The sequence below is a fragment of the Protopterus annectens genome, chromosome 5.part0 (assembly GCF_019279795.1).
Source record: "Protopterus annectens isolate FY-2018-M chromosome 5.part0, PAN1.0, whole genome shotgun sequence".
Lineage (NCBI taxonomy): Eukaryota > Metazoa > Chordata > Ceratodontiformes > Protopteridae > Protopterus > Protopterus annectens.
In genome coordinates, this window is record NC_056735.1 from 1,036,002,503 (window position 1) to 1,036,026,456 (window position 23,954).

General features: G+C 41.3%; 1 protein-coding gene across 1 annotated transcript in view; it reads right to left on the reverse strand.

Annotated features, from left to right (window-relative positions):
* The window catches only part of LOC122802314 (beta-galactoside alpha-2,6-sialyltransferase 2-like), a 355,917-nt gene that overhangs the window by 219,378 nt on the left and 112,585 nt on the right, over positions 1–23,954 (reverse strand). The window contains exon 2 of the mRNA XM_044071957.1: positions 22,529–22,630. Coding sequence (XP_043927892.1) covers positions 22,529–22,630 — 102 coding nt within the window. The remainder of the gene's footprint in view (positions 1–22,528; positions 22,631–23,954) is intronic.

The window sequence follows — 23,954 nt, forward strand, 5'->3', positions numbered from 1 at the left end:
CTTCAGTGTGCTACAGTGCAGAGATGGAAGATTTCCCATTTCCTACACTGTAGCGAAATCTTGGGAGTTTGTATATTTAAGTAACAGGGGGGTGCAGGGGGGTTTGCCCCACTGCTTACACCCTTTAGTTTTTCTTTTTTTTTTAAATTTTTTAATATATTTGAACATTTGAAAATTCGATCACTAAAGTTTGATATTTAGTGATTCGAACTTTTAAGCATTTGAACATATAATATAGACCCGATTTTACTGCCTAGCCTGAGACTTTACCTTAACAACTTTAGCAACAATGCTTAATATTTGTTAAGGTTGGGTCTTGGGCAACACTAACGCTTAACTTGATTTGCCTTTTTCTGAATATTGGAACATAATCAGTGTACTCCATGCACTGAAAAATGTTATGATTGTTGAGCCAATATTAATTATTTGTACTGCTTGGAGCTTTATATGCTCCATTTACTACCAGTTACAGAAAAGAGTGCAGAAGAGCTTAGTGTTATACTGGCAATGTAAGCCAGTAAAGCAATTAGTGTTGTCAAACACACAACAGCAGCATACCTGTTAGCTTCCTTGCTTACAAATTCTACACAAATTCAAAAATAATGAGGGGAGGGAACAAAGGATTAAAATCAACAATAGTTTTAAAATATTTACCCTATTAACTTAAGAAGTTGATAGACTAACAGGTTTTACATCAATATGAATTTTCTGAACAATGCGAAATATGAAACTCTAATGACTGGTTTTATATCCTGACTGCAGTGTTCGGTGGTTTACCAGGAAAACAAAAAAATATTTAAGATAGATAGAACAGCAACATTTGGCAAACTCAGGGACAGTTGAGAAACATGGACAGCAAGCAGGAATGAAGCTAAATTTACCATTTGCTACTGTTCTTTGCCAGCCTGTACTGTCCAGCCTTAGTCCCTGGAACTAGATCCAATTGTAACAGTGCTGGGGAAGGTGTATAGTACAGCTGTGTATGCACTTACATAACCACAGATATCCTACATATCATTGCTGCAGTATTTCCTTACAATAGTGATATGCTGCCAAGGATAGCTATATGTCTGAGCCAGCATACCAAAGGCTTGGGCTCTTCCAAGCACCGCATGTCCAATGTATCCCTCAGTTCAGGGACATAATAATGTGTATGAGGCAAATTCCTGAGAACTGAATTGTCCTTGGAGATCAAGAGCGACAAATGAGGAAGAAAAGAAAGTTGGTACATTTACATCCAGAAACAGGGAAAAGATGACACCTTGGCCAGAAGAAGAAAAAAAAAAAAAAAAAAAAAACAACAGGGAGAAGGAAGGAGGGCTGGAATACTGCAACAGTCATAAGTAGGACATCTACTGTCATGTTAAGTTCTTACACAACTGTACTATGTCCTTCCTTAACCACTGTTGCAGTATTCCTCACAATACTGAGAGTACTAGAAATTCTGGAAAAGATAAGAGGAAAAAGAAAGATGGGAGAATTGAAGAACCTCCCCACAAAAAAATAAATAAAAAAAAAACATTAAGAACTGACCTGGCTAAATAAATCATATCCAAATTACAGTGCTTAGTGAAAGTATGCACAGAAGACCAAGTAGCAACTTTTAAAATGGATCTAGCATCAAGACCTTTGAAAAAAAAGCATCAAAAGAGGCAACTGCCCTTGTCAAACGAGTCAAACAGTAGAAAGAAAATGCTTGCCATGAAAAGAATAACAAAAAGAAATGGCTTTAGAAATCCAAGAAGGGATAGCTTGCTTAAAAACAGCTAAATCTGATTTCTTGTCCTGAAAAGAAAGAAAAAGATTCTCAGAATTTTTTGTATCATTAGTCTTGTCTAAATAATAGCTGAGCTGTCTATGCAAATCCAAAGAATGGATAACTCTCTTACAGCTATTTTAAGGAGTATGAGAGCAGGAAGAAAGATGGCTGGTCTGATTCAAAGACAAATCACTGACTACTTTAGGTATAAAAGAAGGCTTGGTTTAAACAGACATGTTGTCTCGGAATAAAAAAGAAAAGGAAGCACTGCCATAAGGGCCTGAAGTTTAGAAAGTCTTCTGGCAGAAGTGAAAGCCACCAACAAAGACAGTTGTATAAGGTTCAGAACTTTAAAGAAGAAGCAGCTGTTGGTTTAAAAAGTGGTTGAGTCAATTTCTCAATATAGTTAAGGTCCCAAGAATGAGGAATTGGTTTTCTTGGGGGCCTAATATAAAGGATGCCTTTTAGGAACTGTTTAACCTCAAACCTACAGGAAAGTGGTGGATCCAGAGGCAGACAGGAATAGCTGACAAATGACCTTCAACAGAAGTACCAGACCAGAACTGAGCAGCTCACAGAAATAATAAAGGACATGAAGAATATCCACTGAAAGAGGGTCATGTTTCTTTTTGTAGCACCAAGAAAGAAATATTTTCCACTTAACTACATAAGAGTTTCTAGTAGTGGGTTATCTTACCTTCTGCAAAACCCAAGAATGTCCTCTAAAAACTGGTGTCAAAAAAGAATTAAAACTAATCACACAGAGAGTAAACTGTAGAGTACAAAGATGAGAGTGAATTAGAAAGAACTTGTCCTGTGTGAGGAGATCCATCTTGCCCCTAGCCAGATGAAAAAGAAGGGGAAAAACAATGTGGTCTGGGCCAAAAGGGAGTCACCAACAAGAGTCTTGGGCTGCCCCTCATGATCTTGTGCAGGACCTTTGGCAACACAGGAAGAGAGAAGCATACAGGAGCATCTATATCTCTCTCTGTCTCTAAGAAAAAGAAATGGCATTCACTTTCCAAACCAGAGGACTTGACACTGTGGAACAGAACTTGGAAAGTTTTCTGTTTTGAGGGGAGACTAAAGCATATGAGTATGCACTGAAGGACAATGTTCAGAAAAACCTCTCTGTGAAACATCCACAAATGAGGATCTGCCCTGGATCTTCTCAAATTGTCTGTTACAACATTTTGAACTGTTGGAATATAAACTGCCTGAAGAATTAATAATGGCAGATGGCAAAATCCCATGCTATGAGGGCCAGTCTGCAAAGACAGCATGACTTTGTTCTCCGTGGTATATGTACCACATGACAGTGGTGTTGTCTGTGAAAACCCTGACAGACCCTTGAATCCAAAGGTAATGCATGGCTGGAACAGCCAGGTTAAGAACTTTCATTTCCTAGATGTTGATGTGCTCCTTTAAGTCCTGTGGAGAACAGACCCCCTGAACCCTGATGTGGTTGGAACAAGCCCTCCAGGTCAGGTGTGAAGCATATACAAAACTCCTGAGTAGGGCAGGGTACCTGAAAAGAAAGGCCTGAATTCTAAGATATCAGGTGGGTCCACCATATAATTTCATTCCTTAGGTAGGTACTAGGCCATCGGCCCTAGGGCCTATACAAGCCTAGCCAAAAAGGTACCCTGGCTTTTGCCACCCAAGAAAATTATTTTCCTGTGCCCCTGTCGAGCAGAGCCACAGAGGTGATCCCTGGGGTGAATTTCCTATTTCCCATCCAATCATCAATATTTTTCTTGAAGAGTGCTAATGAGGAGCTTTGTTTGATATAGATAGGTAGTTTATTCCAGAGCATGGGAAGTCTCTGGGACAGGAATCTATCCCTCCAGCATGTTCTGTTTATTGTGGTGACAAGGTTTAGGTCCCTAGAGCATGTAGCTCGGAGGGATTGGGATTTCTTTAAGTGGAGCATGTCCAACAGCTCTGGGTTTGACATAGCTTTGTATGTTAGGCAGATAGCCTCTGAGTAGGCGATATGTGACAGAGTAAAGCTGGAGTTTTTTTGAGACGGTCTGCGTAGGGCATATGTTTGAGGCCAGTAATCCTCTTTGTGAGGAATTTCTGTGGCCTTTCCAGTTGTTATAGATGTCTTGTGAGGTACATACCAAAAGGGGCATTGTACTCTATCTATAATGGATCTAATGAGTGACGAGTTGAGGGGAATAATGACCTCTTTTTTTTCCTGGATGAGAAACCTTTTCTGATGAGGTGTGCCACGTAGAAGGATTTCCTGACTACTGTGGCAATGTGATTATCAAAGGAGAGAATACTGTCCACCTGTGTCCCAAGGTCTCTTATTACACTTTCAGTGTTAAGTAGACTACCACCTATGTGGTAGCTCATGAGTACAGAGTTTTTACCAAATGGGATGACAATGCACTTTTTGGCATTGAGCTTGAGGCCATGGCTTTGACACCAGGCATTTGTCTCAGTGAGGCCCTTTTGTAGGATGTCCACATCTTTAGGAGTTTCAATTATGGCTCCTAATTTGCAGTTATCTGCAAGCTTTGTTAAAGAAGCTACCACCACAAATCAATGCATTAATTTGGATGAGTATACTGAAACGGTTGTGAGATACATCACAAAATGTGTCATAGATGTCACCACCCTGAAAGATGGAACCATCAGAGCCAACCAAAAACCCTGGTTCACCAGTGAGGTATATGAATTACTGAGAGTGCGCAATTCTGCCTTTAAGGCTGGAGACAGACATGCTTTGAAAAAGGCCAGGGCCAACTTGAACAAAGGTGTGACAGTAGCAAAACAGGCCTACAGTCTGAAAATACAAGAGACACCTCACTGACCAGAAAGATCCCAAGCAGCTGTGGAGAGGGATCCAAAACATCACAGACTATAAGTCACCATCCACATGTTGTGATGATAACCCAGACTTTTTAAACAAGATAAATATCTACTTCAGTATATTTGAGGAATCAAATAGAACCATACCAAAGAGACTACCGACCAACGCAGATGGCACATCACTATGCCTCAACTTGGAAGAGGTACGCAGGAACCTACATAGGGGTTCACCCAGGCAAAGCATCTGGTTTGGCTATGATCCCAGGGAGGCTACTTAAAAACTGTGCTGATCAGCTGGCACCAGTCTTCCCAGACATTTTCAATATATCTCTCAGCCAGGAAGAAATGCCCAAATGCTTCAAGACCACCGACATTATCCCTCTGCCCAAGAAACCATCTCCAGCATCATTAAATGATTATCGGCCAATTGCACTTACCTCAGTAGTGATGAAGTGTTTTGAAAAAATGGTCAAGGATCAACTAACATCCTGCATACCTGCTACATTTGATCCTTTTCAATTTGCATACAGACCAAATTGTTGTACTGCAGATGCCATAGCCTTAACACTTCAACACACCTTGGATCACCTGGAAAATAAGGACTGTTATGTACGCATGCTGTTCATAGACTTCAGCTCTGCCTTCAATACAGTAATTCCACAACTGCTGTCTAAGCTGAGTAATCTAGGCACAGAAAACAAAATATGCAACTGGATCCTCGACTTCCTGACTGAAAGGCCACAAATAGTTCAAGCTGGAAAACATCACTCAAACAGCATCACCCTAAACACCGGGGTCCCACAAGGTTGTGTACTCAGTCCACTTCTTTTCACAATTCTAACACATGACTGCACAGCTAAGCATCATTCAAACAGAATCATCAAATTTGCAGATGACAACACAGTAAGCGGCCTTATCAAGAAGGAAGATGAGGGAGCCTGCAGGGAGGAGGTGACCCAACTCGTTCATTGGTGCACTGACAATAACTTAGCACTAAATGTTGGGAAAACCAAGGAAATCATCATCGATTTTAGGAAGGTAAATAAGCCACACATCCCTATCATCATTAATGGTGCCATAGTGGAGAGACTTAATAGCACCAAATTCCTAGGGATACATATCTTGCAAGACCTCAGTTGGGCCACAAACACTTCCTACCTTATAAAGAGAGCCCAACATCTCCACTTCCTTAGGAGACTTCGTAGATCTAACCTCCCCCCACAGGTCCTACTTACCTTCTACAGAGCCACAATTGAGTGTGTACTGACAAACAACATCATTGTCTGGTATGGAAATTGCGAAGTAAAAAAGCTCAGCAAACAGGACCCAGAAGCAATGTCAAAAACAAAGCGACTGGTATGGAAATTGCTCTCAAGCCAATTGGAAGGCACTGGATAAGATCATTAAACAAGCCACGAAAATCACTGGATCCAACCTTCAGTCCCTACAGGATATATATTCAAACAGGCAGAGTCTGAAAACTACTGAGGGATATAAATCATCCGGCCTATGGACTGTTCAAACTCCTGCCAAAAAGGAAGTGCTACAGAAGCATTAGATGCAGGACATCCAGATTCCATAACAGCTTCTTCCCACATGCTATCAGACTGCTGAGCAACAAATCCATAGCCTAACCTGCTAAATGGGTAAACAAACATTTTTTATGTGCAGTATGTCATTGTTATCTACATAGCTCACTTTACACTTTATTGTGTTTATTTTTAGTATCTTATTTTTGATTTCTATTCAGTATTTTTAAATTATTATTAATTTCCCTCCTGTAAACTATAATTCTTATGGTGCAAGCCTTAGTATTGAAATTTCGTGCAGTGACGCTCACTTTTTCCTCTGTGTTGATCTGTATGACAAAATTTACTTTGACAAAGACCTTCTGTGTTAGCCTGTACTTCAGAAAAAGTAGATACCAAACAGGAGAGGACCCAGGACTGAACCCTGTGGTACTCCACTTGTCACTGGTCTGAAGTCGGATTTGGAGTCTGCTACTTTCACAGTGTGGGTTCTGTCGGTGAGCCAGTTGGCAACTCATCTTGTGACATAGGGATTTACACTTAGTTTAGTGAGTTTATCTATAATTCCAAAATGGGGGATGCTGTCAAAAGCCTTGGCGGGATCTAGATAGGCTGTGTGAACCACCTTACCCTCGTCTACGGTTTTGGTGACTGCTTCAAAAAATTCAATCAGGTTTAGGAGACATGATCTGCCTTTTACAAACCCGGACTGGGTGGGGTCCAGATTTTGGAGATTACCAATGTCTTTGTTTATAAGTTCCATGATGATACATTCCATGGCCTTGCAGACCAGGCTCATTAGGCTAATGGGGCTGTAGTTCCCTGAGTCCGTGGTGGCTCCCCCTTTGTGGAGTGGGATAACCGTCGCTGTGCACCATTCAGTGGGCACACAGCCTGAGGTGAGGCTATGATTGAACATGGTGCTTAGGTGGGGTGCCAGTTCATTCTGTAGTTCATGTAGAACGCAGCCTGGGATGTTGTCAGGTCCCATGGATGCTGTGTTCTTAGCTTTGGAGAGTGTGGTTTTTACCTGTACAGCCGTGATTACAGGAACTTTGCATTCTTCCAGTATAGAGATGGGCCCTTTAGGGAAGTTAGCACTGAACCTAACTGCCAGAATGTTGGCAATATCAGTTGGTTCTGTATATTTAGTATCATTGTGCTGTAGAGCAGATCTGAGTGTTGCCATTGAGATTATTGACGTAGCTATAGAATGCTTTGTGGTTGTCTTTAGAATCAGTGGTGATTTTTTTCCATAACTAGCTTTGGAGGATTTTATGAGGGATGTCAGCTTCTTACTGAGGCTGAGCAGGGAGTTTTTCCAGTCATGGGATTTTACTCTTTTTTGCAACAGTTTCTTTCTTCTGTTGTAGAGTTTGTTTATGGCAGGGGACCACCAGATTGGCTTCCTTTTTTTGGAGGATAGCATATTGGTTCTGTTAGGGATAGTACAATCCATGCACTCATGTAAGTGCTTATAAAGTGCATTTATGTAGGATTCAGCAGTCGTACCTCTATTGTCTGTCTGCATGGGTGTCGTGAAGTTTGCCACTTCTGTCTTAAGAAGCATGAAGTTGGCTTTGGAGAAATGTTTTACGGTGGTGTCCCTAATGGGGGGTGGGGGGGCAGGATGTGGATGCCTAAGCTGATTAGCTTGTGGTCGGATCTGCCCAACGAGGAACTGACCTCTGGTGTGGAGCACCGGTCACCCATGTTGGTAATGACCAGGTCTAGGATATTGCTGCCCCTGGTGGGGGTGTGGATAAGTTGATCCAAGGCATTGGAATTTATGAATCAAAGAGAGAATGGGAAAGTCCAGAGGGTAACAATACTGTAGGGCAAACTGCCCTTGGATACCACTTGGAAAATCCTCATGTGAATTCTGGCAAAAAGATCCACTGGAATAGTTTATGCCATGACCCTAGGGCTCTCAAATCTCTTTTGCTGAGATATCTTGCAAAGGAAGAAGGGGGCTGGAAGAAAGGTGTCATGGAAAGAACCTTAGGTGGTGGCAGAAAGGCTGTCCTTAAGAACACCTGTTCCTAAGTAGGAGTCAAAATGGACTTTTTGAGATTTTAGAGTGAAGTACACACTGCGAAGAAGCATAGTGAACTCTACATTCTACAGAAGTAATTGCAGAGAGGGGGCCTGAATGAGAGGGTCATCTGGATAGGGAAAAATTCTGAACACCATGAAGTCTGCAAAAGGCTATGACTGGGGCTAGATATTTGGTAAAACCCCCCTGTGCTTTAATAAGACTAAAAGGCAAAACAAAGAACTGATAATGTAAGGAAGAAACCGGAATCACAGATACCTTTTGGAGATTGGGTGCATATGAATATACTGAATATGCATCCTTCAAGTGCAGAGATACCAAAAAATCCTGAGGAAGAAGAAAAGGGAACAAAGAATGGAGAGTTAGCATGTTGAAAGAAATACTTTCCAGAAAGGTATTCAGGAAGGAGATATCTACAATAGGCATCCAAGAGCTCTCCTTCCTAGGAACCTAAAACACAGAGTAGAAACCTTTGTCCCTCTGGCAAGGAGGGGGTTGAAGAACCCCTGAAAAGGGAGAAATAGACTTCCACGACATGAAATAACCATTGTGAATGATTAATAAAGCAAGAGAGTCTGTGGTGATGTGTTGCCAAATGAGAAAGGACAGAGATAACCTTTGGGAAAGTGGAATCTTGCCAAGAGGAAGATGACTGCTAAATAGAAGCTGATTTGTCCAGGAAAGAAGACTTTGTACCTCAAATTATTGGCTGCTTTTTCAGAAAAAAAACAGTTTTTTGACATTTAAACCTGCTTATAATGCTTACACATAAAAGGTGCTTTAGAGGGGTTATTTCTCTGATATTTAGGAGTGGGTGAGAGAAAATGTTGTTTAAGTTCTTGCATGGCCTTCCCTTTGTCTTGCAAAGCTTTAAAAATGATCAACAGGAGGACCAAACAGATTTTGAATATCTAAAGGAAAGTCCAATAATTTTGCCTTCATGTCCTCAGGGAGGCAGACTGTAGCCTAAGCCAGGAGTACCTCTTAATGACAGACCCTGATGCAGCTGCCCAGGAGGAAGCATTAGCAGCATCATAACTGCTTGTGAAGCAGAACCCAGCAAAGAAAGGGCTGAAGTCTTAAACTCAGAGTCAGGCAAGTCAGCAAACACCTCCGCCCAGTCTGAAAAGAACAGCAAGTACATATAAAGTCATATGTGTCTGGTGACTGATGGCCCTGAAAACTAAGGTAACAGAGGTAATATGCCTTCTCACCATACCAGTTATAGCACTAAAATATTAAAAGCACTACACCCTCACAAACTCCCCTTGAGTACCTCGTTCCCCACTGGCCCTTTTTTTCAATTATAAAGGAATTCCCAATACTATTCTAGCATGTCCAAAGGTCAGTTGTCAATCTCCTCTCCGGTCCAGCTGGTGAATCTGGGAATCTTGAGGCAATGTTACAACTGCCTCATGTACACAGACAACCCTCTCCTCCTCCCAACAAATTCCAACACATGTGAGAGATGCAACCATATAGCCATACTGGAGGCTAAGCTCTCTCAACTCAGTACTGGCAAAACCAGTCAGGAGGAGAAGGAAACCACACTCACTACAATTCCAGACTCACATAGACCTACCACAACAGCAAACCAAACACATAAACACACAAAAACATACTCCAAGGCTCTAAATAAAAATCTGCCTAAGCAGCAGAGACCTCCAAAGCAGACACCCAAGCAATCTCTACCCCAAAACAAAACACGTGCTACACATAGCTCACAAAGCCAGTGTGCTGAACAATCACTGCCCTTAAGGTTAAACAACACACCTGATACACTTGTAATAGGTGACTCTATCATCAGGCACACTGACGTCCCGCTCACCAGGCTAAACAAGGAGAAGGTCACGGTGAGCTGCCTGTCGGGCGCTAGGATCTGCCACATAACACAAGCACTCAGGTCACTCCAAGGCAAGTACAAATATGACTCAGTCATTGTCCAAGCTGGTGTGAATGACCTGAGACGTACCTCCCTGGACTACATGAAGAGAGACATAGAGGAGCTCTCTGAGCATGTAGCCCAGGCCAGTATGACCCTGACCTTGAATAGCATCTTACCCTCACCAAGAATGATGCCACAATATGAAGACAAGATGATCAATTTCAACAATTGGATTAAGTATTGGTGTCATTCAAAGGGGCTCCAATGCCTGTCAGCCTGGATGACATGCTCGACAAGCCACGTGCTTCACTAGGGACAGCTTGCACCTGTCACTCCTGGGCTTTTGGATATTGGTAAAGGCTCTTGCTACCCCCATAGTGCCTTTTTTAGGCAAGGCTCAAAAGACAAACCCACCTCCATAGGTATCACAAGGGATAAGAAACTAAGAGTAATGCTACTCAACGCCAGAAGTCTAAACCTCAAGATGCATGCACTCAAAACTCTCCTTAGCATGGAGAACATCGATATCTGTGCAGTAACAGAAACCTGGTTCAAGGCTCCTGAGAGCACCCCAGCACTACCAGGTTATACCTCATACCATGCTTTTCGGCCCCAAAACTTGGACCGAACCACAAAAGGAGGGGGGAGTATCAATATTCGTCAAAGATACCCACAACTCCAGGTTGGTGGCACAGCACGAAGCATCAGAGACTATCCATGTGCAACTAACAGTGGGTAAAACTGCCTTCCAGTTTATAGCCTGCTACAGACCACCCTCCCAAACCCAGGAACCCCACTCGGCCTTCCTGAGAACAATGGAAAATATGAAGGTCTCTCCAAACACCATTATATTGGGCGACTTCAACTACCCAAACATAGACTGGGAGCATTACTCTAGCTCCAACACCCTAGCCCAAAGATTCCAAGAATTTATAAACTCAAATGCTATGGAACAACTTGTTACCACTCCCACAAGAGAGGAAAACATACTGGACCTGATCATTACCAACATGGGGACTCAATGCTCCAGACCAGAAGTGCATCCCTCACTGGTAAGATCAGACCATAAACTAATCTCACTGGATATTCACATCCTGACTCCACCCCCTGCCCTGAAAACCACAGTGAAAAACTTCTCTAAAGCAAATTTCACACTCCTCAAAACCGAGGTGGAATCCTTCAAAGCCCACGGGCCTGTGGAAAATATGGCCCAGACCGCAGAATCCTTTATAAACGCATTCTAAGAACACCTTCAGGAATGCATGGATCATGCAATCCCAAATAAAACCAAGACCCAATCCTCCAAAGGCATACGTCCTGTCTGGTGGACCCCAGCCATAAACAAACTATACAATAGAAGGAGGAAGCTACTACATGATAGAGCAAAATCCCAAAAAGGGAAGGCATCTCTGATCAGAATTAGCAAAAAACTACGGGCACTCATAAAATCGTCTAAGGCCAGCTTTGAGAGAAAAATTGCACAGGACACTAAGGATAATCAAAAGGCTTTCTTTAATTATGTTAGGGACCTGGGTGGGAATTCCCAGATATGCTCAGAATTAGTCCAAAATGACAAAAAAATACACCGAACCCACAGACATTGCCAACATCCTAGCTGACAGGTACAGCGCAAACTTCTCCCCACCCCCACCTAAATGGCAAATATCTATCCCAGCAGAGTGCTGCCCCCCTGACATCTCAGAAGCTCAGGTAAGAGCTGCCCTCTCCAAAGCAAAAAACACAGCATCAATGGGACCAGACGGTGCCCCGGGCTGCGTCCTACATGAACTCCAAGAAGAGCTAAACCCAAACATAAAACTACTGTTTAGTCTCAGCTTTACTACAGGATATGTACCCAAAGAGTGGTGTACAGCAACAGTGGTCCCTCAACGGATCCTGGAAACTATCGCCCCATAAGCCTGACTAGCTTGGTCTGCAAAGCTATGGAAAGGATCATCATGGACCTCATAAATAAAGATATTGGGGACCTACAGACACTGAATCCTACCCAGTTCGGCTTTGAGGGCATATCCTGCCTCTTAAACCTGGTTGATTTCTCTGAAACAGTCACCAAGGCCATTGACGAGGGGAAGGTGGTCCACACAGCCTACCTGGACCTCGCAAAAGCCTTTGATACAATACCCCACTCGGGCATTACAGATAAGCTCACCAGCTTAAATGTAAACCTCTATATTACTAGATGGGTTGCAAACGGCTCAAGGACAGAACCCACATGGTTAGAATTGCTGGAGCCATGTCAGACTCCAAACCAGTTACAAGTGGCATTCCACAAGGCTCAGTCCTGGGACCTCTCTTGTTCGGTATATATTTCTCGGAGGTACAGGCCAGCATGGAAGGACTGTGGCTGACCAAGTTCGCAGATGACTGCAAACTGGGTGCCATAATCGACTCTCCAGCTGACACAAGCATCCTCCAAAATGGGCCTCATAGAAACAGACAACTGGTGCCAGAGCCATGGCCTCAAGCTAAACGCCAAAAAGTGTATAGTCATCCCCTTTGGCAAAAACAAAGTGTCCACAAATTACCACATAGGTGGTAATCCATTAAGTACAGAAGAAGTAATTAGGGACCTGGAGACCCAAGTTGATAGCAATCTCTCATTTGACAACCATGTAGCCAAAGTGGTTAGAAAAACATTTTATATAGCCCACCTAATCATGAAGGGATTCACATCTAGATCAGGGGAGGTCATCGTGCCTCTTTATTCATCCCTCATCAGGCCCATAATTGAGTACAATGCCCCTTTTGGGATGTACCTTACCAGACACCTGCAGCAACTGGAAAGACCCCAAAAGTACCTCACCAAGAGGATCAAAGGGCTCAAACAGATGCCATATGCTGCCCGGTTAAAGAAACTCCAGCTCTACTCAGTGGCATACCACCTGCTCAGAGGCGATCTGTGCCTGACGTATAAAGCCATGTCCAACCCGGAATTAAAGGACATGCTGCACCTCAGAAAATCCAAATCCCATCGAGCTACGCTCGAGAGACTTGAACCTCAGCACTGAAATAAATAGGACATGCTGGAGGGACAGATTCATAACCCAGAGGCTCCCTTCACTCTGGAATAAAATCTCAGTCCAGGTTAGGCAGAGTCCCTCATTGACTCTCTTCAAGAGGAATCTTGATGAGTGGATGGGAGATCATAGGTTTACCCCGGGTATCACTTCTGTGTCACTGTTAGACAGAGGCACAGTATACTAACCTCGAAAAAGGGCATAGCAAAATGAATTTAAAATGGGTGGTGAAAGCCAAACACACTCTGACTGGGCTTATAAATGCCCTAGGGCAGATAGCCTAGCATGAACCTATGAACCTATCCATAGCTCTGCTATCTTTGTCAAAAGGTAAGAGCATGAAAGAGGAAAGCAATTTAGTAGTTTTTTCAGTTTAGAGGAAAATAACAGAAGAGTTTGATGACGGATTCTTACATAAAACTTTCTCAGCCTCAGGAACTTTATTCAGCATTTTTTTAATGGAGCTGGGGGACAGACACTCAGGGACTGGGAAGCAGATGTAAAGGCATCTAGAAGAGCTTCCAAAACAGGAGAAACTGCAGATTGTCAGGGACAGGGAGAGTCCATCTGTAAGAGATCATATCATCTCTTCCGGATGTCAGACATCTGGAAACTTTCCCAATGAAAATGCATTATCATTGTAATAATGGTGTCCCCAAAAGAAAGCTCTTCAACTGGGGAGTCATCAGATGAGAGTGCATCTGGGAGGAATAATCCAAAGATTCTTCCCAAGAATCTAATCCTCATTCTCATCAGATACATCCGAATCTTTAGGTCTTTTAGAGGCAGTGGAAGAAGGGAACAGCAGCAGGAGAAGGTACTGGTAAGCCTTGCAGAGGTTTTAAAGCCATAAGAGCTTAGAAAAGACATTGGCTGAAGTCTTACCACTTAATGGGGATTATTAGCAACAGGACCAACATGACTAGTCTTTTGTTTCTTTTTCACAGGGACCTCAGCCCTAGCAAATATATGAGGTTCTGAACCCTGTCTCACCTCTATAAGAGACCCAGGTATGTCCTCCCTGACAAGTATCAGTGGAATCCCCTTAGGCCTTTCAGAAATTGGCAGCTGTGGTAGTCCCCCTTTTTATCCATAGAGGTTGTTGGCCTCCAGTGGGGTCTTGACAGAGGCCACAGGCATTGAAACCAGATGGTCCACGGGCTTATCATCTGACCCTGTGTAGATATCTGGCAGAGGCTGGACAACAGAAGTCTCCAATCACAACTTTTAAACTTTTTTTTTAAAGGTGGCTGCAATTGGGAAGGATGGATTCAGAAACCATAGTCCCTTGAGCAAGTATAGTCAACTGATGATTCTCTAGACATACCAAAATGAAAGACAGATGATTGTGCAGGGTCTTAGGAACAAACACCTGGCAAATGGCACACTGTTTGCGGTCACAGTCTGCACCCAAAAAGAAAGGCACTTCTCTTGTCTATCCTTAAGAGGAATCTGCCTCCCACACTGATATTTCCCCCTTCTGGATGACGTGCCTACAATAAAACCTACCATGAGAAACAAAAAGGAAGAGTTCCCAATGGGGTACTTATATGGCCAATGTTCAGAACTGATACCATAAACTTTCACGGACTGAATTCAAACACAACGTTCAGACTAGGGGCAAAGTTATCTGAGGATTTGGAAGCTGTACATCATTTAGGTACCTTACATCCTGTACGTAGAACATACTGTAACAGTGATTAAGGAAGGACATCAATTGTTAAAAATCCTGTTAAAGCTTTTACTATCAAGTCTCACTCTAGAGAGGGTGTAAACACTCCCAACATCAGAGTGTAACCTTGGAGTTCCATTTACTACAAACTTTTTTCTACATGCTATATACCTTTGTGTTGCCTTGCTTTTTTGCCTTTCACTTTTCACATATTTGTGCTTTGTCTTTTTAGATTCTTCATTTATGTTCTGGTCATGTAAATATCTCTTATCCTGCAGTATGATGGACAGCAGTTCAAACATCACCAAGTGCAGAACTGCAGTCTCTCTGAATGAGAACATTGTGAGGGAAATTCCCAGTACAGTAGTCTCTAAACTGAAAGAAGTGCAAGTGTAGAAGGTCTTTGTCCAAGGAATGAATGCTTAATTCAGTATTTCTCTTCAAATGTATTAATTTGGCATTCAGATTTTCGACCTTCATAACTGTAATGTGGTTCCTTTTGTGACTAGGATCCCATACACATGCACATACAAAGATGGAATATGTGGTGTCCAGGGCATGGATATTAATCTTATGCTTACTACTGATAGGCTGTACAACATATGTAAGGGCTGTCAAAGTCATAAGTGACATGCATGAAAAGAACCATTTGTAGTACTTACTGAAAAATATAGACCAGGAACCTTCATGTTCCATTTATCCTACTTGTTATTAGCTTTGGTGGGGATTCTGTTATATTTTAATGCTATGAAAATGATTATGTGTTTTCACAAACAACAAATGCAAAATATGTGATTTACATTCTTGCCTTTTAATGTAAAACATCTAAAGAGCCACTGTAAATGAAACATTCCTGATTCTGCACCTATTTGGTTGTTTTATTCATATTTTGATTACACAAAGACAGATCTCTGCTTAATATACAAGGCCATGTCAAACCCTGAGCTGTTGGACATGCTCAATTAAAGAAATCCCAATCCCTCAGAACTACACGCTCCAGGGATCTAAACCTTGTTATCACAATGAACAAAACATGCTGGAGGGATCGGTTCCTGACCCAGAGACTCCCCATACTCTGGAATAGACTGCCCATACACGTCAAGCAGAGTGCCTCCTTGGCCCTCTTCAAAAGGAACCTTGACGATTGGATGGGAGATAGGAAATTCACCCCATGGATCATGTCAGCCACCCTGCTAGACAGGGGTCCAGGGAAGTAAATATTGTGGGAAGAAATATTCAGGGAATTGTTATGGCTAGGCTTGTATAGGCCCCTAGGGCCGATAGCCTAGTACCAACCTATGAACCGATATAATTGTCACAAAAGGAATATGGAATGTTGTCAACATGATTCATATAAGATACTTTTGCTATAACTGTATTAGAGCTGTATGTCAGGTGTATATCAAACTGCTAGTACAGAATTGTGTGTGTTGAAAAGATTTTTGCAAAGTGCTTAAAATGGATCCATAGTGTGCCCTGCTGGAAGAGAACAGAAATGTACATACAGTATTGTAACTGTTTAAATGTATACCTTTTAACAGTGGGAACTGGAACACAGGGGGTTAACTTCATTCCAGCAAAAGTTCAGAAAATAGCTGAAATTAAATTACATTATGAAAGCAAGAGACAGGTGTCTATACTAGGTAACTCTCTGTGCTGTCTTGAAGGAGAAATAATTACTAGGATTGAGACGTGGAAGTGCTTTATTGTTTTATGACTTCAACAGCTGCACAGATCTGAGGAAAAGCCCTTGTCTATGTAATTTCACAGATGGATACTAAATACTGCTAGCTTTCAGTACTGGGGGTTTTACACCTGGGATAGAGTATGATGACAAGAAATTATGTAATTTCTGCAAGCTATCCCAGCAGTAATATTTGTGATATTAACAACTTTCAGAAAGACTCGGCATTCAGTTTTTTGTCTTTGACCTGACATCAAGATCCATTCACCACACATCTGCCTTGCTATGAGTAAGTCAGTGTAGGGAACAGTTTCATTCTCTCAGATACAGTCAGGAATACAGAAAAGCTTAGCTTAAATGTTTTGCTTTATTTATTGGAGACTGTCCTGCAATGTTGTTTTAAATATTTCCTGTGATTTTGAACTCTGATGTCACTGCAATTATATACAGAGTATTCTCTTATACTTTTATTTATTATTAAATATATTTAAACCTTTAATTGTGGCTGATCTGTCTAGAGATATTTAAGTTCTGAGAGTACTTGCATATTAATTTGGTGACATTGTGTAGGTGACTCCTAATAGCCTTGCTCTTGGTCAAACTACCATTTGTATTAAACAGTAATATTGGACACCCTGTGTTAAGGGCCTTAAAGTAGCTGATAAAGAGTTGGCTGGTGACAGTGATAAATACTTTATAGTCTGGGCAGTAGGGGGCATAGCTAGTAAATCTGTGCCAGCCTTTCCAGAGTGAGTGTGTGTGTGTGTCTGTAAAATATCTCCAAGAGTGTGTGGGTCAGTTACTTCGGCAGGGACATAAAGCACTGATTGGGCAGAGAGAGTGTTGGAGGTCTTGGCTTGGCCACTCAGCTGAGATCTCAGCTCTATAGCTGTGCTAGTGGGGAGTCTTACTGAGGATCTGGAGACAGAGGGAGAAACCAGCCCCGGACTCACTGTGGTTTCTGTGTGCTCTTAAAGGACAAAAAAAAATATTTTAAATCGACAGCTTCTCTCCACTAGAACAGTATCTTACTGTACTGTGGTGGTTTGACTTTCAAAAAACTTTTGTCCTGCCCTTGTAGAGCTTGCTGGAGTCTCCAATTCATTGATGTCATCAACACCAATGAATACAGGTAGTTTTCTGGCCAATTCCTTCCCCAAACAGCACCAGGACCTTCCTAAAAGCCCACCCATACTGTGATGTCACAGCTCATTGGTCCTTCCCCTACCCATACAGAAAATAAAGGCTAGAACAGGAAAACAGTACATTAGTCAAGGCTCCTGCTGTAGGCTGTCTATCACAGCAGGAAGAGCTCAAATTACCGTTAGCACTTTGACAGCTAGGGAAGTTAAGTGTGAAGGGGGATGGAAGATGAGTCAAAGTAGTACAATTCAGGCTTTACAAAATACTACAGTTTAGCCATTCTACAAAGAAGCAGCAGTAAAAAGCACTTTGAAAGTCTGTTCTGTGGCATTTGCAGTGTTTGTGTTTTACGTAGTCACTGCATGGCATGAAATGTTACTTAAAACTAGCGGACTAAAAAAATCTATGCAGTGACAGGAGCTTTAGGAAGAAATAGGCATTCATGACATACTTTTTTTTTTTTTACAGAGAAGCACTGTATTATGGGGCAGACTAAACAATCAGAATTATTTCAAAATGCCAGACCCCATGTGGTCAGACTCTAGAAATCATGTATAAAAATATTTAAAAAACTATAAACAGTCCGAGTGGTGTTAAAATGTAGGAAACTCCAAACCATGATGAAATAAACAATTTTTTTGAGTCTGTGGGTGTGGTTCTCCTTTAAGAGAAATTGCACTTGATGCAGAGAGCTGCATCTGAAATACTGTGTGTGTGTCTGCCATCCTCCCAATATAGATCCCCCACTGTTGTCAGTGGTGAGGACTGTGGTTCCTTGATTACTGGGCCAGTGGTGGGGCGTCACAATAATAAATACCACTGTTCAACTTTTCTGCTCACCATATCCTTATATCATCTTTTGTTTTAATCTTCCTTACATTAGCAGAGTAGTAATAATTATCATTGCTGACTCACAGACGTAAGACCTCTACTTCAGTTGTCATTTGTGGGCTTTCTATTGGAGTCTGTATGTCTTCACTCTGTCCTCATGGGCTTTCATCATATGCCTTCCAAATTGCCTGTAGGTAGATGGGTTTATATCAGATGACCGTTTTTGTAAACGCCAACCTCATATGGTCAAAACCATATGTTCAACTTTCTAAAAACTTAAATGAAACAAAACTATCTATGTTTTTGCAGGGGAGGCAAGGCCCCTACACTCCTCTCATCCCTGCAAATTATATATACCAACTCAGAGATCATGCTACAGTGGGGAAAATGGGAAATTCCCTGATCCCCACTGTACACAATCTCCCCAAAAATGCTTCAAGTTTTCAGAAAGTCAAACATATGGTCTTAAGCATATGAAGTCCAAGTTTCCAAAAACTTAATCATCTGACATAATCTCGGGTAGATATAATGTTTGTGTGTGTGTTAGTGTGTGAGCATGTATCTGTGCATGCATGCATACATGCACACGTTCCCAGTCCAGCACAGAAATAATTTCTCGCTTTTGTAGCTACTGACTGCCAGAAAAGTCTCTAGTTCTCCAATAACACAGACTTGGATTAAGAAGGTGATCTGAAAACAACCGAGGGATTAGAATATTTATATGCATGAAACAATCATTCCTTCATTTTAAATAGATCTGTGGGAATGTTATTCAGCATACTTATAATGCCCTGTTATCTCAGCTGGTTTTAAAATATATTTACATTTGCTTGCTGATATACCTTTCATTCTTTGCTATAAGAATGGCATTTAAAAACCATCTAAGGTGAGTACTGCTGCAGTACTGATCATGAACAAGTACTAATAGCCACTGTTCATAAAGTGCAAAAGATGGTGACAAATCTTACAGAGTGCACATAAGAAATATTCTGTATTACACACAAAGGATCCCGTTTAAAATGGGCTTCGACTTTAGAAGGACATACAAAGGTGATCAAAATTATGGTCAGGCCAGTGGTTCCATACAAATGTACAGAGTGAGAACAAAGCCTCAACATAACTCTGAAAACATGACACAAAATTCACTTGGGAAGGCAAACTTCCAAGACTGGTAAGAGAAAAACTGTAATAAATGTCAGAGGATTGGGGGTGGGGAGTGCCTAGTCTGAAAAGGTAACAATTTTTATATTAACCAAAGGCTTAGGAGGCAGTATCAGAAGAAGGGGGGATAGTAACAGTGGGGGGCAGTACCTAACTGACAGTAGAGAGCAACATGAGAGGGAGGGCTAGGCATGAGCACAAAACTTTGGAGAACAACAGAACTCAAACAGAACATTTTTGACAGAAAAGAGTGAGGGAGTAAAATGGTAAAGGAGCAATCTCTTGTGGAGGAAATGGAGTGGAAAACACTAGACTAGCACCTTAAAATAAAAGGATGGGAGGGGATGAATGGAGCAGGTAGAGGACAGACAGGAGGATGCAAAACAGAAGAAAACATACTTGTTGTGGGTGCCATTTGGGTTTTTCATCGACTTTACATGTGTAAACTCCACAACTGCACAACAGTGGATAGGAGGAACAATACCCTGCAAAACTGCACAGCACTCATACACAGTGCCTACACTACTTGTAAGTTAACACACAAAAGTACTTGGAATGGAAATCCAGTGGAAGAAACATATCAAGGTATAAAACAACATGCTGCACCCTGAGCTTGTCTTTGGAAACATTCTCCTTTTCCGCCTGATAAGAAAGACCTCTTCACATCTCCCTGTCATCATCTTGTGTACCACTAGCATCTTTCTAGTCTCATGTAAGAAGATCTTTAATGTGTCTACTTCTCCGATCATATTCATTCCTCTCCATCCCATGGGTCTTTATGGTAACTCTCCTCTGGATTACCTCAGCCTACTGTTCCTTTCCTAACAAGATCATCAGATATGCACACCATACTCAAGGTGCAGTGTGAAGACAATGCAGAATGAAATCATTACTTCTCTGCTTGTGATATCCATACCTCTCAGGATACACTAAAGCCTTTTGTTTGCTGATAGCACAGCCTTCTCTCACATTCCTGTTTGGCTGGTATTACATCCACCACCCCAGCTGATGCTTCACACCAGGGTTGTTGGGGACCAAGAACAGTACTTTGCAATGAACCTGAATTACTTCCCTTTTGCCCACTTCTTCAGTCCTTCCAAAGCCTTTGCTAGGTTGAACTACCCCATTCTCCACTGCTGTATCTATCTCTGTCCATCAACATAAAGATGATCCTATTCTGTATTCCCTCTGATATATCCAATGCAAACACACTAAAGAATTCTGAAACTAAGAGACACCCGCAGTACTCCACTGGTCACTTTCTACTTCCTGACACTGTCCCCCTTTCATCACAGCCCTCGTGTCCTACCATTCAAATCTGTACATAGCTTCAGCCTTAGTTGTTCCATCAGCCTCCTGTCTCAGATAGCAGTGAGATAAAGTCAAAGGCCTTCACAGCTCTACCTATTTTGGTGGTATGTCCGCATTTCATTTTTGACTTATCACGTCACACAACTTTCCTAATTAAGGTGCCTGTTCTGGATGTACATTCCTATTTACAGGGTTGATTTACCACTTCACATTATTTTATAAATCTCTTTCCATTACAAATGATTACAAACCTATTCTCTACACAGGAAATCAGGCTACATCACTAATCTCTGATGGCATCAGCTTAAAGAAAGATACCTTGTATATTACAGTTCCCTCTTTTTAGAAGCAAAATAAATGACTTAGCGAGGTAGATTTTGCAATATAATTTATTAAAGTCTACAGATGTGCCCCAGACTCTGACATCCTGCTCCAACTTTCTCTGCCTTCTGTCTTGAGTTATCCCTCATAAAGCAAAACAAGTGGAGGAAACCTTGGTGCTAGAAATTGTGAAAAATGAATGTAGAACAACATCAAATCACCCTGGTAAGTCACAATTCTGGTATCTGTGAAGGGATTCTTTATATTTCCTACCTAATAACCCACCGATAACCCAATATGTAGACATATACCTCTGGCCTAGATTTCTTGGTCTCAACATAGAACTGCTAGCCCATTGGCTAGCAGCCCTTCCCCCAGAATAACAGAGTTTATGAAAATGCTACTACACCCTATCCTCTCTATCATCTCTTCAATGTCAGGGCTCACTAATTGAACTGCAGCTTCATGAATCACGGTCTGCTGACAGCTAGGGCTCCATCCCTCTGCAACATGCAGCCACACAACTTTCACAATGCACATACACTCACATAGGTATCATAAATAGGATGACCATAGGAGCTGCATACAACTGGGGGGGTGGCACAATGCCCAAAACAAAATCATAATCACTGCTGCTCTCCCTCACCCAGTATCATGCTGGTTGGACAGTCAGAAGTTTGAAATACTGGGACTAGAGTTTTATCCCCCCCCCCAAGTCATGACAGAAACTGAATGAGAAAGTTAATCTATGGGACCTGTCCAGGACCTTCTGCATTCCATGCTAATTTGGGATGCATTTCTAGTTAGATAATAGTGACATACAGCAATACTCTAAACACAAAGAGAAGCACAGATATAACTTAGTTTCAGCAAGAAATAAGCTCATGATCAAAAGAAAGCACTCTAATTCATATTCAAATGAATGATCTTGTTTTCTGACAGTATGCTGGAAAATGATTAACTAACTGCGAGTGAATCGCTGGCTTCCTAAATATGAATATTAAAACCAGTGATCTGATATGCTAAACACCACCAAAATAATTATTTTTTTTTTATTTTACAGAGGTCAAGCCCCCCCCCTTAACCCCCCTGTTGCTGGAAAGTCTGTAGTATATCAGCTTACAGGGCTTTAAGAAAAAAACAAAAGACACCTAAATTTAAATATTAAAATTCAGCCATTCAGTTTTCTTTCAGCAATGGTGGTATCACATAACATTCTCTATGACAAAATCATTTCCTAAGACACATTAAATTCTGTCTTCAATAGTTTACAGTTGATAGAATAGACGCCAGTACACTGGTCCTAATGCCTTACCTTGTCAAGATTTGCAGAATAAGGGGGAGGATCCCATGCTACCAATACTACATCTTTGTACAGAACATTGTTGATAAAGTTGTGATTCGGATTTGCAACAATCTAAAATAAAAAGAGAATTTTAACATATTTTCAAAAGCTGAAAAAGGTTCAGACAACTATTTTGTAATCAATAATACATGGAATTTATACTGTATCGGTCAGCAGAAACAATATCCAGGATAACATACGTCACAAATTGGGTAATTTTCTGAATATTATGTTACAAAGTTACATTTGGTTTACATAAATAAGGATTATCTGAGGAGCACAGTCACAACGATCATAAAAATGTAACTTGTGAACTTATTCTGCAGTAGTAACTTTTGGGGAAATGGTTTACAAACATCGGAAGCCCAAACAGGGGTTAACTGCCTTCAGTGTTTTCCTTAATTTAAGCTAACTACACAGTTACAGTTAAATCATTAAAATCTCTGACTTCAGATGCAAAGAAGCACGCTACTTGTGAGCAAGCAAGTGCCGATGAATCAGGAAATGGGGAAAAGAGAATACAAGGACCTACACAGTTTTCATAAACTGGTATTTCATTTGCTTATTATGCAACTCATCTGACGTCACATTCATTACTTAGCTTCTATTTCAACATTAAAAGAGAATTCAACAATTCTTCAATCTAAAGTAACAGCACGGAGCATTTTGCACCAAGAGTTAAGGCGGTACAATACATTTATACCATTAATAAAGTCAGACAGGCAAGTGACACATTCACATTTAGCTAGAGGGAATACTGTAGGATGGTACCAGATAATTTGTTCAGTCTGCTAACAACAGTACAACTAAAATGCCAGGTTTTTGTGATTTAAAAAAAATGAGATCACAATAAATAATTTCCAAACTTTTCACACCTTTAATGTGACCTATAACCTGTACAATTCAATTGAAAAAACAAATCTGTTAGGGAAAAATATAAAAAATAACTGGTTGCATAAGTGTGCACACCCTTAAACTAATACTTTGCTGTGTGTGCACACCCTTAAACTAATACTTTGTTGAAGCACCTTTTGATTTAATTATAGCATTCAGTCTTCTTGGGTACACACCTGCCATCAATTAAAGAGACTCTGATTAACCCCAAATAAAGTTCAGCTGTCCTAGTAAGATTTTCCTGATATTTACTCAGTTGCCAGTTACAGCAAAAGCCATGGTTCGTAGAAAGCTTACAAAGCATCAACGGGATCTTATTGTTGAATGGTATCAGTCAGGAGAAAGGTACAAAAAAATTTCCACAGCAACGGATATATCATGAACCACAGTGAAGTCAATCATCAAAAAGTGGAGAAAATATGGGACAACAGTGATGTTCCAAAGAACTGGACGTCCCTCCAAAATTAATGAAAAGACAAGATGAAAACTGGTCACAGAGGAT